Here is a 16,736-nt window from a genome sequence, read left to right as displayed (position 1 = left end):
GAAGGAAGGGGTGTGGGGGAGAGGGGTGGGAGGAAGGATAGGGGAGGGAGAGGGGTTTGGGGGAGGGTTGGGGCAGGGCATGGTGGAATTGGGGAAAGGGAATGGGATGGAGGAGGGGAGAGGGAGTGGGGGAAGGAATCAGGGGAGTGGGAAATGGGTGGGTGTGGGTGGGGATTTTGGGGAGTAGTGACAGAGTAGGGATGGGTGACTGAGAGTGGGAAATGAGGAAGTGGTGGTGGTAGTGGTGGTGGCGGAGGCGAATGTGGATTAAATAGTAACACACTGGTCGTGGATGTTGAGAAATTTCTATAAATTCTGGGTCTTTCTGCTGCCACTGACTCCACCTTTTCCATTTTGTTTGTTTACGCAGGGATGTGGAGGCCAGGAATGGACTCCAGGAATTCTTCACGCATGAGATGTACACTCGCTACTCCATGGCCCCAACTCTCAGTGAGTTATGGGCTTTAGTTAGCAGGTGCTGGAACATTTAACACTGCCTTCCCTGTGTAATCATTCTTCTGCAACACATACTGCCATTTAGATCTCCTTTCAACTGTAAACTGAATGGAGACACATGTGGTAAATCTGAGGTTGTTGATTTTGGATCTAAACTGGGTAGAACAGGACACTTTCTGAATGGTGACAAACTAGAATCAGTGGAAATCTTGAGGATCCAGGCATAAAATGATTAAAATATTATGAACAGATGCACAAAATGGTCCAAAACACAAATGAGAAGCCAGATTTAATAACTAGACGAATGGAATACAACCCAGTATTCAGCTGTACAAAACCCTGGTTACAAGGGCTCTTGAGGCACTGTAGTAGTGCCCTTTCCTCTGGACAAACAGGTCTGAGTTCACGTCCCACCTGCTCTAGAATTGTGTAATAACGCCTCTGAACAGATTGGTTAGGAATCTATCGATAAAACTTACAAAATCCTGGATAGGTGCCACTTGGAGAACGCTGAGCAGTTCTTGGGCATCACAGCGAAGGGTGGAGATATTTGCTGAGGGAGGACATTGGGCATCATTCTAGTAAATGTACACAGAGTTAAGTTACGAAGAAAGAGTCCACAAACTCGGGTTGTGTTCACTGGAATGTAAAAGATTCAGGTGCGATTTGGTCAATTTTTTAAAGATATTGCGGTCTCCCTACTGCATTCCTGCTGGTAGGAAGAGGGGCATTGTCTAAACTTCAGAGCAAAATCTTTAAAGAATGATGTAAAAGTGCAATTCTAATCTCAAAAATATGTTTTGAGTTGGAATTGTCTTATGCAAATGACAATTGATGCTAGATCAGTTGTTGGTTTTAACTCTGTGATTGATAGTTATTTTTAACAGAGGTGTTAACAGCAATGGCAGGTTGGTCATAGATTAACCATGATCATTGATAAGCTGAACTGAATGTTTGTCTCACTAATCACTTTTTGCACCTAGTTGAGATGAGAACAGCAGCAGTGGCTAGTGAGCGGGAGTGGATGGTAGGTTAGTAGGGATTATGATTTGAATCATCAAATAATGGGTGGCACAGTGGTTAGCGCTGCTCACAGCACCCCAGACCCAGGTTCAATTCCAGCCTCAGGCAACTGTCTGTGTGGAGTTTGTACGCTCTCCCCGTGCCTGTGTGCATTTCCTCCGGGTGCTCCAGTTTCCTCTGACAGTCCAAAGATGTGCAGGTTAGGTGGATTGACCTTGCAACATGCCCGATAGTGTCCAGGGATGTTGAGACTGTGTGGGTTAGCCATGGGGTAAGGAGAAATTTCTTTACTCAGAGCAGGTTAAAACAGTGGAATTTCCTACCACAAATGGCTGTGACTGATCTTGATCAATTGGGTCAATGGGCTGAGGAGTGGCAGATGGATTTTAATTTGGATAAATATGAGGAATTGCATTTTGGTAAAATTAAGAAAGGCTGGACTTATACAATTAATGTTAGGTCCTTGGGTAGTGTTGTGAAACAGAGAGACCTAGGGGTTCAGGTACACAATTGTTTGAAATCACAAGTAGACAGTGTGGTTAAGAAAACGTTTAGCACACGTGCCTTCATTGCTCAGACCTTTCAGTGTAGGCATTGAGATGTCATGTTAAGGTTATACAGGACGTTGATGTGACCTCTTCTGGAGTACTGTGTGCAGATTGGAAAGGCTGGGACCTTTTTCACCAGAGTGTAGGAGGCTGAGGGGTTATAGAGGTTTATAAAATCATGAGGGGCATGGATAAGGTCTTTTCCCTAATGTAAGAGAGTTCAAAACTAGGGGGCATATTTTTAAACTGAGAAGAGAAATCTTTAAAAAGGACACGAGGGGCAACTTTTTTTTTTACAGAGAGTTGATGCAGGTGACGTTACAACATTTAAAAGACATTTTAGATAAGCACATGAATAAGAAAGTTTGGAAGGATATGGACCAAACGTGGGCAGGGGGGCTAGTTTAGTTTGGGAACATGGTCAGCGTGGACTAGTTGGACGAAGCTTTGTTTCCGTGCTGTATGACTCTAAGAAATAGATTTCTAGAGGCCAGAGGTATCAAGGAGTATGCGGAGAGAATAGGAGTTGAGATCGAGGATCAACCATGATCATGTTGAATGGTAGAATGGGCTTGATAGGCTGAATAGCGTTTTCTTGCTCCTGGCTTCGATATTTCTGATTGTAACACTGTGCCAGCCATTGAAAAACCAAGCTCTCAACCTTTAATGTGAACACTGTGAGTGGGGATGCTTGACAGATCATAGCTGAATGTTTAAATAATTTCTCTGCCTGTTCCTGGCTCTGTCTGAAAGGCAGGTGTGTAGGTTGAGTCCACTGTTTGCGTTTATTCTATTGCCTTAGGCCTGTTTAACTGCTTCATGTTGACTGAGACTAAATATAATTATTAGAAGCAGGGCTGTCAGCCATTGGACAGCGGTAACACTCTCGGTACTGAATCATTTGTAGATTTCAGGCCAATCCAGAGACGTGAACAAAAAATACAGGCTGATGCTAACCGAAGAGTATAAGAGTAGAGAAGTCTTACTACAACTCTACAAGGTGCTGGTGAGACCACATCTGGAGCACTGTAAAGCAGTTTTGATTCCTGTAATTAAGCATTCCACTGGGGGCAGTTCAGAGACAGTTTGTTAGAATGGTTTCTGTATGGAGGGACTGTTTGGGTATCCTCCATTAACAGCTATTCACTCTCCTAGCCAGATTGTTATCCAATCCCTTGTCTGTCCAACTGTTCTTCTTTCCCTTTGGGCTCTATCCCCACCTATTGTTTACTCCCCCCACCCCACACCCCACACCCTATCTTCTGCATGTAAGTCAACAATTTCCAAACAATCAACAACATCAGTTCTGAGGAAGGGTCACTGGACCTGAAATGTTAACTGTGATTTCCCTTCAAAGATGCTGCCAGATCTGCTGAGCTTTTCCAGCAACTTCTGTTTTTGTTAAACAGGTTGGGACACTACTCACTGGAGTTTAGAAGAATGACAAATAATCTCATTGAAAAATATAGAAATCTTAAGGGATTTGACAAGGTAAATATTGAGAGGATTTTTTCCCTCCTTGGGGAGTCTAAGACCAGAGGACACAGTGTCAGAATAAAGAGGCACCAGTTTAAGACTGAGATGAGGACGAATTTCTTCTCTCAGTGGGTTGAGAGCCTTTGGAAGAGAGCTGTGGGGGCAGGGTGCTTGTGTGTTTAAGGATGAGATCAATAGATTCTTGATCAATCAGGGAATCAAGGAGAAAGGGCAGGAAAGCAGACGTGAGGAATGTTGGATCAGCCATGATCTCATTGAATGGTGGCGCAGGCTCGAGGGGCTGAATGGCCTACTCTTATTTCTTATGGTCTAAGTGCTACACTTTTGCTGGTGTGAGGTCTTGACAACTGTTGGATAACGTCTCCACCTCTGGGTCAGAAGCCCGTCACCGGGACCTGGGGGGGAGGTGGGATTGCGTTGGGGGAAGATGTAGGAACAAGTGCTTAACAAAAAACTATTTTCTTTTAGCCAGGACACTAAATTGAGACCCTATCTTTCCTCTTAGTTATAGAGTTGGTCCAACTTGTCAGTGCTGACTAGATGTCAGATATAAATCTAGCTCTATCTGTTAGCATTTGGCCCATATCCCTCTAACCCTTCCTATCCATATACCCATCTAGATGCCTTTTAAATGTTGTAATTGTATCAGGCTCCACCACTTCTTCTGGCAGCTCATTCCACACGCGCACCACTCTCGACATGAAAAAATTGCCCCTTAGATCCCTTTTAAATCTTTCCCCTCGCACCTTAAACCTGTGCCCTCTAATTTTGGGGTCCCCTACCCTGGGGTAAAGACCTTTCCTATGTACTGTATCCATGCCCCTCATGATTTTATAAACCTCTCTAAGGTCGCCCCTCAGTCTCTAACACTCTGACGAAAATAGCCCCAGCCTATTCAGCCTCTCCCTATAGCTGAAACTCTCCAACCCTGGCAACATCCTCATAAATCTTTTCTGAACCTTTTCAAGTTTCACAACATCCTTCCTATTAGCAGGGAGTCCAGAATTGCACGCAGTATTCCTGTATGGCTGCAACATAACCTCCCAATTCCTACACTCGCACTATCAATAAAGGAAAGCATACCAAATGCCTTCATCACTATCCTTTCCTATCTACCTGCAACTCCACTTTCAAGGAACTATAAACCTGCACTCCAATGTCTCTTTATTCAACAACACTTCTCAGGACCTTGTGTTACGTTATACACATTAAGTGTATAAGTCTTGCCCCGATTTGCATTTCCAAAATGTAGAACCTCACATTTATGTAAATTAAACTCCATCTGCCACTCCTTGGCCCATCTGATCAAGATCCCGTGGTACTCTGAGGTAACCTTCTTCGCTGTCCACTACACCGCCAATTTTGGTGTCATCTGCAAACTTACTAACCATACCTCCTATGTTCACATCTAAATCATTTATATAAGTTGTGCCTGAATAATCGCATTATGATGATGTGGGGTGAGGGAGTTCCTTATGGGGTCCTGGCAAATATTTATCCCTTAACCAACTTCACTAAGACAGCACATCTTCGTATTGTTTCTGTGTTTGTGCGATCTTTATGTGCACTCGACCTCTGGGTCAGAGCTCTCTCGGACACTGCATGTGTCTGTACAGCACATTTCTGAGGGAGGTTGTTGCTTGTGAGGAAAGCAGTATCTGCTCCTATGATGCTGCTTGGCCTGCTGTGTTCATCCAGCCCTGCACCTTGTTGTCTCTGTTACCTTCTCGTTAACTTGAAGCATCCGATTGTGCAGTGGCTCTGTTTCTTTCTGCACGCAGATGGCTGCCAGACCTGCCTTGTTTATCCAGCAATTTCTGTTTTGTTTCAGATCTCCACAATATGCAGTTCTTTGGGGGGATTTTTTGAATAGATTATTGACTTCTGTTTCAGTGGAGGCAGAGTTTGCCCCTCTGTTGCTCACAGCCTAACTCTGACTGCCACGAATAGTTTGAGTGCATTTTTATATTCTCTTTACAACGTACTGAGGCCTTGCAGAGTCAGACTTTTTTCCACTGTTTGACTACAACACAAAGCAGTGTGTGTGTGTCTACAGTGATTGTAACAAGGTCTGCCCGGTGGACCTCATAGAACGAGCCTCCTGCCTGGGGCTGGTAACCTGATCCAATCAGGGATCTCCCATTTTGAGGTCCACCTGACTGACCCTGTTCCAATGACTACAGTCTCCATCCTGTAGACCAGGGGCTCCTACCCTGACCCCATTTCAAGGCTGAAAAGTTGTGTTCGCTCCCTCCTCGAGAACTGTAAGGGGTTCTGGCGAGTGGCACTGAAAGAGGAGGGGATGCGGAAAAGAGAGAGTGGTGAGGTTTTTTTTAGAAAAGAAAAAGCCATCTGTTGTTATTGCTGCAGGAGCTGGGCTTTGAGGTTATGTCCACTGTACAAAAATTGAAGTGAAAGGATTTGAAGTTGTCTTACTGTTCACTAGGTTGGAAATCAGCTACACCTGCCTCTAGATCTCATGAGCCCCACTTTGGGAAAGCCTTATTGTGGACCCTGCCTCTGGATTTACTGTAACTTCAGCAACAGTGAGAAGCCAAGTTGGATTTGTATGGCAGCCACCTTTGTGATCAATGGAATAGAGATTAAACGGACTAAATGTTTGGGAGGATTACAGCTATATGTCGGACAGGATGGTTAAGAAAGTGTTTAGCATCATTTCTGAATCCTTTTAGTATAGGAGTTGCGATGTCATGTTGAGGTTGTACAACATAATGGTGAGGCCTCTTCTGGAGTACTGTGTCCAGTTCTAGTTGCCCTGTTATAGGAAGGATATTATTAAGCTGGAGAAGGTTCAGAGGAGATTTACCGGGATGTTGCTGGAAATGGATGGTTTGTGTTCAAAGGAGAGGGTGGATAGAATCGTGGAATCCCTACGGTGTGGAAGCAGGCTGTTCACCCCATCGAGTTCACACCAACCCTCCAAAAGACATGCCATCAGACCCACCCTCCTATCCTAGTATCCCTGCATTTCCCATACCGAATCCACCTAGCCGGCACATCCCTGGACACTCTGGAATAATTTAGCATGGCCAGTGCACCTAACTGCACATCTTTGGACTGTGGAAAGAACCCAGAGGAAACCCACGCAGACATGGGGAGAATGTGCAAACTCCCTGCAGACAGTCACCCGAGGGTGGAATCGAACCCAGGTCCCTGGCGCTGTGAGGCAGCAGTGCTAACCACTGAACCACCGTACCGCCCACAGACCTATAGACCAGGACTCTCTCCACTGGAGTGTCAGAGGTTGAGGGGTGACCTTGTAGAGGTTTATAAAATCATGAGAGGTATAGATAAGATGAATGGCAGGTGCCTATTCCCTAGGATGGGGGAAATCAAGTCTTGGGGGCATATTTTTAAGGTGAGAGGCAAAAGATTTAAAAAAGATATTGGGGCAGTTTTTTTTTTACACAGTGGTTTGTGTGTGGAATGAACTTCCAGAGGCAGTGGTGGGTGTGGGTAGAGTTAGAGCATTTAAAAGACATTTGGATAAGTACATGAGTAGGAAATGTTTGGATGAATATGGGCTGAATGCCAGTAGGTGGGGCTAGTTTAGTTTGGGAACATGGTCAGTATGGACTCTTTGCACCCCAACACCCCTCCCCTCCTCCCCGATTTGTGTTATACTGTCAGCTCACTTTGATTCAAATCTGAATGTGGCCTCTGTTTCTACGTTCCTGCCAGGCAAAGAGAGGAAGGTGCTAAGTCTCCCAGCCCACCAGAAACGCAGCAGACTCCCAAACCGAACACCCAACCTGAGCCCTCGACTCCAGCCAATCAGCCCACCAAAGCTTCGGAGATATCGTTTCCACTGCCTGAACCCAGGGTGCCCTATCCCCGGTTCTCCTCCCTCTGTGAGAAGGACCAACGAAGCTATGTGCAGTTAATGGAAAAATATAAGAATGTGCAAAGGACTGGGCGGATATCGAGAAAAATGATGACACATCTGGCACAGTATTCTGTGAGTAAGCTGAACTTGTGAATTTTAAGACATCTGGCTTTGGATATCATAAATTCTGTGTGTTGGCTTTACTGTCAATTTTCTTTGGGTTCTATTGTGAGCACCTTCTCACACACTTTATTGATTTCTTTCCCAAGCATCTCAAAAAAGTATCTAAAATTAACTAGAGTAATAAAGTTTCACATGGGCTTTCCTGCTGTCTCCTGTGCTGTCAGCATCTTCTGTTCCTTTCTCTGTTTACACTGTAGAGCTCAATATAAGCTTGAAGAACAGCACCTCATCTTTCATGTAGCCAATTTGCAACATTTCATATTCAGATCCACAACTTCATGCTATAATTTCTGCTCCATTTTGTTTCCTTTATTTGTTTTATTTATTTGCCTCCCCTTTAATTACAAAATCAAAGTCACACAACTTCGCCTGATGAAGGAGCAGCACCCTGAAAGCTTGTGATTTCAAATAAACCTCTTGGACTATAACGTGATATCATGCTACTTCTGATTTTGTCCACCACCTCCATATCAGGGCCTTTAACGATACGTACAAAGACAGTGGCTCGGTTTTCTCGAAGCAGGAGTTGGCCATTTAACCCTTCAAAAACACAAACAGAAGTTGCTGGAAAAGTTCAGCAGGTCTGGCAGCATCTGTGAAGAGAAAATCAGAGCTAACTTTTTGGGTCCGGTGACCCTTCCTCAGAACTGATAGTAGGGAGTAAATGATAGGATAGAGCCCAAAGAGAGAGAAGAGCAGTTGAATAGACAAAGGAGTTGATAACAATCTGGCTGGGAGGGTGAGTAGTTGTTAATGGGGACTGTTAGTGACTAACAATAGATAGTGTGTAATGGCAGACTGTGTGATAACAAGGCCTGGTGTGTGGGGTAGGGGGCTAGGACATGGGAGAGTTTAGGCCCTAAAATTATTGAACTCGACATTGAGTCCGGAGGGCTGTAGGGTCCCCAAGCTTCAACCCTTCACACTTGCTCTGCCTTGAAATCATCACTGATCTTCAATCTGAGCTCCACTTTCCCACATGGTATGACATTATTGACTCTGTCTTGAACACAATGGACCGCTGATCCTCCACAATCCTCTGGGGTAGGGAATTTCAAAGGTATGCAATCTCCGAGTGAATGTCCTTCTGCTCTCAGTCTGAAATGACTGACCCTTTATTTGGTAATTGTGACTATTCCAGACTCCCCAGCCAGGGGAAACAACCTACCCTGTGCAGCCCCTCAGTAATTTACAATATTTCATTTTTATAAATTGCAGAAATGATAGGACTTTCTATCCAGTCTGTCTTCCCAGGACAATCCCCTCATCCCAGAAAGCCGTCCACTGACCCTTCACTACACTTGTTCAAGCTTATAGTTCCTTGGAAGAGGAGATCACCAAGGCTCTGTATAATCATAATAAGACCTCTTCACTCTTATATTCCAGTCTTTTGGTAATTAAAGCTAACATACCATTTCATAATTACTTAGCATACCTGCATGTTAATTTTGTGTTTCCCAGTTTTTTCCCATTTAAAACTCTTTAGCTGTTCTCCTTTCCAGCCAAAGAAGATAATTCTACTTTTCCCATGTTGTATGTCGTGACCATAAGCTTGCCTGTCTGCTTCATCTGATCCACATCCTTTTGCAACGCCCTTGCTGCTTACTTTCTCCTCTCACTTTGTATCATCATGATCTTTGATTCTATGTTTTGAACATAACAAATTCGTTGACTATATATTTGTGGTAACTTAGGGTGGGCAGAGGTTAATATGGAGTATAAATACTGATGTGGACCAATTGGATTAAATGGCCTGTTTCCGTGCTGTAATTCTGTGTATTTTCCCATTGCTGTCCTATTTCTTTGGCAATATTTTCAACATGTTTATCTGCTCTGGTTACATCGTCATCGTCCTCAGTATTAACTACTTTGTTCTCAATGTTGCTGAAAAAGCTCAGCAAGTCTAGCAACTTGTGTGAAGAAAAAAAAAATCAAAGTTAACGTTTCAGGTGCAGTAACCCTTCCTCAGAATTGATGGTGGCTGGGATAACGTCAGTTTATATGCAGAAAATAGGGAGGATGGGTGGGGTAGGGAGTAAACGATAGGGTAGAGCCCAAAGAGAGAGAAGAACAGACAAAGGATTTGATAACGATTTGGCTGGGAGGGTGAATAGTTGCTAATGGGAACGACTAGTGGCTCACATAGTCTGCGATTTCACACCACCTGTGAATCATTAATAACTCCCATTCACCCTCCCAGCCTGATCGTTATCAAATCCTTTGTCTGTCCAACTGTTCTTCTCTCTCTTTGGGCTCTATCCTATCGTTTACTCCCTACCCTATCATTTACTCCCTACCCCACCCACCCTCCCTATTTTCTGCATATAAACTGACGTTATCCCAGCCACAGAGAATGTAGGAACTGCAGATGCTGGAGAATCTGAGATAACAAGGTGTAGAGCTGGATGAACACAGCAGGCCAAGCAGCTCCTCTTAACAACTGCTTCGTCCGATGCTGCTTGGCCTGCTGTGTTCATCCAGTTCTACACCTTGTTATCCCAGCCACCATCAGTTCTGAGAAGGGTCACCGGACCCGAACCGTTAACTCTGTTCTTTCCTTCACAGATGCTACCAGACCTGCTGAGCTTTTCCAGCAACTTGGTTCCTTTTTCCTGATTTGTAGCATCCGCAGTTCTTTCGGTTTTTACTTCTTCAATCTTGTTGCCTTCTCGAGGTCATTTACTGAGGCCCTGGATTTGCCTCCAGTTAAGAATATTTAATGCTATAATTGTGTGGGAATCTGTTACAGGAGCTGAAGAATATTGTATGGAAGGAACTGCCAGACTTTATGAAATATCTGCAGAATGTGGCGAGAATATGCGCTGACGATTACAATATCATCTGTCCTGATGCTCTCCGTTACTCTGAGGTAACAATCTAGGAGATATTTGTTATGGACTAGACCAGACCCCCTCAAAATATGTTAAGAAGGTAGCCTAGACCCTAACTTTTTTTCTTATTTTAAAGGCAAATGTGAAGAGTCTGATCCAGATGAATTGCGACTGGTCAAACTACTCGATATTAAGCAAAACACAATTTATTTAAACACTGTACTTAGAAATCCAACCAAAGAAAGAGGAATTTAGAATAACAACTCTATTGGAAAACTTAACAGAATAATAGATACAGTAACTATTACTAATTAACTGTTTCAATTTAGTAACATCCCACAAACATACCCCTTGGCAAAAAAGGAAAATTCAGCCACAGATTCTGACATGCAGTTCTCCAATCCAGGAGGAAAAAGAATCAAGAGAACGTTTGGAGAGAGTAGCAGCCAGGAGGCATTTACTGAAGTTTCCAACTCTGTTGAGACCCCTAATAGCTTCTGATGTTACTGAAAAACCAAAAACCCAGAAATCCTAATCTGACAGAGCTGGCCTCACCCATTCAGGCTGTTAAACAAAAACTGAAGGCCTCCCAAGCTGTTTACTCAAGTGGTGTTAACTAGCCAGCTCATCATCTCTTGTTGAATCTCTCTCTTAAAAGAAACCAGGACAAAATAACCTGTTAAAGCTACAGCATTGTCAGATACTGAGCTATCTATACCTGCTCCTGTATTGAAATGTGCAGTAATTGCTTTCTCTTCTACTTTATAACCTGGGTTTAAATCCTACCATGGCAGCTAGTGGAATTTAAGATCAATTCATAAAATCTGGAATTGATAGCTCATCATAGGAGTCCAGGCCTTTCAGAGGATGGTGTGATTGTATGTGACAGAGATAGGGATGGACAAGGCCATGGAGGGAGTTTATAACAGGGATATTAAATTTAAATTTGAGACAATAGTTGCCCAGGAGCCAAAGTCTGTCAGTGAAGATCAGGGAGATGGATGAAGAGGACTAGATGTGAGACACAGGCAGCAGAGTTGTAGATGATCACATGATTCCAGCTGTTTGCAGAACCAGAAATGTATTGGATCCACAGGGTGGTTCGTGTGTGGAATGAACTGCCAGGGGAAAGGGTAGATACAGGTACCGTTACAACATTTAAAAAAGATTCAGACAAGTATATGAATAGGAAAGGTTTAGAGGGATATGGGCCAAGTGCAGGCAAATGGGACTACTTTAGTTTGGGAACATGGTTGGCATGGGTGAGTTGGACCGAAAAGTCTGTTTCTGTGCTGTTTGACTGTATGAAATGATGACCGTGAAACTATTCCTTTTCCCTAACCTTTTAGGGGAAGGAAATCTGCCCATCCTTAACTAGTCTGACCTAGCTTACATAGAGTCACAGAGTTGTACAGCATGGAAACAGAATCTTCTCCAAAATCATGATCCTGGTCTGAACTATGGGGAATACTTGTAGTCTGAGAGATGTCCAGTTCCTTGGGATTATTGGGACAAAGCAGAAGTTTGAAAAAGATATCAGAAAAATTCCCAAATCTCACGGAACAGAAATTGTGTGGGTACTGGGTGAAGGTTTACTCGAACTTGTGATGTGCACTGTTAATTAGCCAGCAGTCACTCAATGTACACATTAGCTGTTGGGGATCTATGGCCAGGAAACTTTCCCCAGTGAGAGCAATGACCTTGATGGCAGGATATCGAAAAGGCCCAGATTTAAGGTACTTACACATTGTTAAAGTAACCCAGTCCTCTGATTTCCCCCACTTTGAGCAGAAGCACAAATCCACTATTTTGTGATGGATTATTGCTATTGAAAGAATGAGGAAGACTGAATCAGCATTTGGCGATCTAATAGAAAGCAAATGAGTTGATGAGGTGGATTGTAAAGTGTTGCCGGTGAACATTGCATTCACCGCGGCATGGATTTCTGTAAGAAATCCTAAGCCTCTGAATCTGGCGTTTCTTACATTGATGTCAGCAAATTCTGTCGTCAGTAGCTGTTGTGTCACTGGATTTCATTCACCGACTTACCTTTCGAAAGGGTTTTACCTCCTGTGGTTGGGAGATTCACATTCTAACCACTGAGTAAATACCTCCTCATTACCCCATTGGATTTCTTCATAACTATCTTGTCTTTACGATCCCTGCATTTGAATTCTTCCACAAATGGAAACATTCTCCCAAATTAACCCTCTCCACCCCACTCAAACACCTCCAGTCAGAGCAATAACTATCATCTCTTAGTTCTAGTACCCCTCGAACTTGTACGGGTCACCAGAAATGGCCCCAGTGCCTCAAGAATCCGGAGTCCTGTACTGTTTCTCCTGCCACACATTCATCTGCATTATCCTTCCCTTTCAATACTCACTGATTAACTGGAGGTTATTGCATTTGAAGCCCTGCTGACTCCCTAAAGTCGTCTTGAAGGATCTTGTTGCTCTTACTTCCTGTGTCATTGGTTTCCCACAAGGACCATGTTCTCTGGCTGTTTGCCTTCCTCTTCAGAATACCCTGCAGCCCTTGTGTGACATTCTAGGGAGGCAACATGTCACACTGGAGTCGCATCGTAGAATCCCTACAGTGTGAACACAGGCCGTCAAGTCCACACCAACCATACAACGAGCATCCCACCAACACCCATTCTGCCCCCACCCTATCCCTGTAACCCTATGTTTCCCATGGCCAGTTTACCTAATCTGCACATCTTTGGACTATGGGAGGAAACCGGAGCACCCGGAGGAAACCCACACAGACAGTCAGCCGAGGGTGGAATCAAACCCGGGTCCCTGGCACTGTGAGGCAGCAGTGCTAACCACTGAGCCACTGTGCTGCCCTACAGCAAGCATCCAAGTCTGTATTCAGCAGGATCTACAGCTGAAGAAACACCTGTCTGCTTCAATAATTAAGAAATCCCTAGCACTGTTGCCCTGCCAGCGCAGCTGGGTCACCCACCCTTTGGCCTTGGCTGGGCCTGGCCTCCAATGAGGGACTGTCACTTTCACTGGTTTCCAAAGCCAGAAAATGGTTTGCAAGCAAGTGAGATGCCCTTGAGATGACCTGAATGGGGAACGGAGATGCATTTGGCGGTTTTCTGTCAGTACCTGTCTTCACCTCTTTTCTCTGATGGTCACCCTCTCCCTCTCTGCTTGCAGTTTGTGAAGCTGCAGAGTGGCCCTGTCCTGAAATGTACAATCCACAATGCTGTCAACCTCGTGAATGCATTGCAGCGGCCCTCGCTAAAGTTCACTCTCCGAAAGCTGGAGCTGTTCTGGCCAGAAGTACTTCCTGCACGTGGTCATTCAGACCAGCTGGAGCAGCCAGAATATCCCACAGAGAATAGGATGTGACACTGGGCCGGACTTCCCCACCCAGAATGAACTCAGTAGAAGATAGACCTTTGGTTTTATTGTAATGTTCCTCCTCCTTCAGCATAAACTAGAAAAAAATTATTCTTGTTTATGTCCTGAGTCCCATTCATCCCAGGGGTGCAGGTTCTTGCAAGTGTAGTTGCAGGTAGAGAGGGTGGTGAAAAAAGGTGTTTGATACGCTTGTCTTCATTGGTTAGAACATTGAGTATAGGAGTTGGGACTTCATGTTGCGACTGTACAGGACAGTGGTGAGGCCACTTTTAGAAGACTGCGTACAATTCTGGTTGCCCTTCTATAAGGAAACGTTGTTAAACTTGAGAGCGTGCGGAAAAGATTTGCAGGGACTGGAGAGTTTGAGTGAAAGGGCGAGGCTGAATAGGCTAGGGCTTTTTTCCCTGGAGCGTCGGAGGCTGGGTAGTGACCTTTTCGAGGTTTATAAAATCATGAGAGTCATGGATAGAGTGAATAGTCAAGGTCCTTTTTATAGGGTGGGGAAGTCCAAAACTAGAGGGCGTAGGTTTAAGTTGAGAGGGGAAAGATTTAAAAAGGGCCTGAGTGGTAATGTTTTCACACAGAGCGTGGTTTATGTTTCGAATGAGCTACCAGAGGAAGTGATGGACGTTGATACAATTACAACATTTAAAAGGAATTTGGATGGGCACATGAATAGGAAGGGTTTAGAGGGATATGGGCCAAATTCTGGCAAATGGGACTAGATTAATTTAAGATGTCTAGTCGACATGGACGAGTTGGACCGAAGGGTCTGTTTCTGTGCTGTATGACTCTATGGTTGTGGCAGTAACTTCTTTCTCATGTCTGTTATCTACATTGACAATGTACTCCCTCATTGATCTCAAATTTACCATTGAATATATTCAGTGACCCAGCAGTTTCTCACCCCTTGTCCTGCTTCTGTTAAAGCCAGAGGTGGGGAGGCAGAATGTAGGTTGAGATTGAGTTTGAAGTTTAAACATTTTTAGCACTTTAGCAACCGGAGCCCACTTGTTTTTGGATTTAAAAGTCACCCTAAAGTGTTAGTTTCTAGCTCCGTGTGCTCTGTTAAACAAACATCAACGGCACCAGCTGAGGTTATTGAATAAAAGGAGGCTAATTAATTCCATATCCTCACTTTCTACCCATAACCTTACAAATTAATCCTTGAATGTGTGTTCAGTTGCCTTTTGAAAGTTGGTGTCGAATCTGGCTCCACCATCTTTTCAGGAGATGTGTTCCAGATCTTAACACCCTTCTCTATGGAGAAATATCACCTTTCTTCCTTCTAGTATTTTTTTGCTTAGAACATAGAACAGTACAGCCCTTCGGTCCCCAATTGGTGCCAAACACGATGCCAAATTAAACTAATCCCTTCTGTCTGCCCTTGATCCATATCCTTTTATTCCTTGCTTATTCATGTACTTAACTAAAAGCCCCTATCATTATCTGCCTCCACCATTACCCTGGCAGCACTTTCGAGGCACCTACTACTCTCCATGTAAAAAAAAAACTTGCCCCTCACATCTTCTTTGAACTTTCCTCCTCTCACCTTTAAAAGCATGCCCTCTGGTATTAGACACTTGTTTTAAACTAATGACTTTTAGTGCTGATGCATTTTTTTGAAGAGGAACGAGTTATTGCTCAATCAGAATTTCTCAGAGATTTAATCTCTCTTACTTAGCATCACCAAGGAAACGATCCCAAATTTCCCTTATGTCTTCGTATAAATCTTATCCTTGGTACTATTCCAGTAAATGTCCTCTGCACTCCTTCCTGTTTCATTACATCTTTCCTAAAGTGTGGCGTCCCAGCATTGAACAGCCTTGTTATCCCAGATTCTCCAGCATCTACAGTTCCTGCTATATCTATTGAACAAAGTTCCCCATTTGAGCTCTAACCAGTGAATTATAAAGGTTTAACAGGAACTTCCTTCTTATCAGTGTCGCTCATTTACAGAACTAAGTAAGTCCTAATGTTATGTGACAGGCAGATCAGTGACACCTTTAAAGTTGAAAAGATCGGTCACAGGGCTTGTTGCAAGTATAACAGGTACTTTAGACAAATGTGATCACTTCCAACTCAGAGGTTGTCAAATTACACTTGAATGTAAGACAATGTAATGATTCTTTTAAATTTGTTCATGGGATGAGAGTGTAGCTGGCCAGGGGAGCATTTATTGTCCACCCCTAACTGCCCTCTGGGCAATTAAGGGTCAACCACATTGCTGTGTGTCATGTAGGCAGACCGGGTAAGGATGGCAGTTTCCTTCCCTAAAGGGCATTAGTGAACCAGATGGGTTTTTGACAATCAACAATGGTTTCGTGGTCAGCATTAGTCTCTCAATTCTGGATTTTTTTTAATTGAATTCAAATTCGAATCCGGGAACCCAGAACATTAGCTATGTCGCTGGATTAAGACTCCAGCGACAATACCACTAGGCTATCACCTCCTGTTGTTATATGCTGGTGTGTGTCCATATGGAAGCCAAGCATGTTTGTGGTGTGCGGTGTCTGTGTAATTGACAGACTGCGTAGCTAAAATTGACCCTTGCACTTTATTTACAGGAGATTGTCATTGCACAGAACGAATGTGTGAAAAAATATCCTGAACTTTACACCGTCTCCGAAATGATCAGCATCATGGGAGGGAAATTCATCCCAGATCTGGCTCTTCAACTGGAAAAGAAGCTGTTGTGCCTGGTAAAAGATGAGCTGAATGTCTGATTGTGCTTAATGCTTTGTTCTCGTTTATTGCTGCTCCTCTTGACCATCCCAGCACGGAGGGATCAACAGAGGGCTCAGAAATGAATTCTTCAATAAGGTTCTACCTTTTGGAGGGATTGCAGCACAGAATGAAAGAAAACAACAGAATCGTCCCAAGACATGTGCACCAGATCTTCAACCAACCCTGAATTAATTTGATCAGAGATAGTAGGAACTGCAGATGCTGGAGAATCTGAGACAACAAGGTG

At 43.9% G+C, this 16,736-nt stretch overlaps 1 protein-coding gene across 1 annotated transcript in view; it reads left to right on the top strand.

Moving 5' to 3' along the window:
• The window catches only part of ice2 (interactor of little elongator complex ELL subunit 2), a 99,584-nt gene that overhangs the window by 5,078 nt on the left and 77,770 nt on the right, over positions 1-16,736 (top strand). Inside the window, exons 2-5 of the mRNA XM_048617030.1 lie at positions 371-475; positions 7,227-7,503; positions 10,304-10,423; positions 16,330-16,464. Of these exons, the coding sequence (XP_048472987.1) occupies positions 371-475; positions 7,227-7,503; positions 10,304-10,423; positions 16,330-16,464 (637 nt within the window). The remainder of the gene's footprint in view (positions 1-370; positions 476-7,226; positions 7,504-10,303; positions 10,424-16,329; positions 16,465-16,736) is intronic.

The sequence above is a fragment of the Rhincodon typus genome, chromosome 36 (assembly GCF_021869965.1).
Source record: "Rhincodon typus isolate 14 chromosome 36, sRhiTyp1.1, whole genome shotgun sequence".
Taxonomy (NCBI): domain Eukaryota; kingdom Metazoa; phylum Chordata; class Chondrichthyes; order Orectolobiformes; family Rhincodontidae; genus Rhincodon; species Rhincodon typus.
Note: the sequence above shows the minus strand (reverse complement) of the source record. Positions and strands in the feature narration are given on the sequence as shown.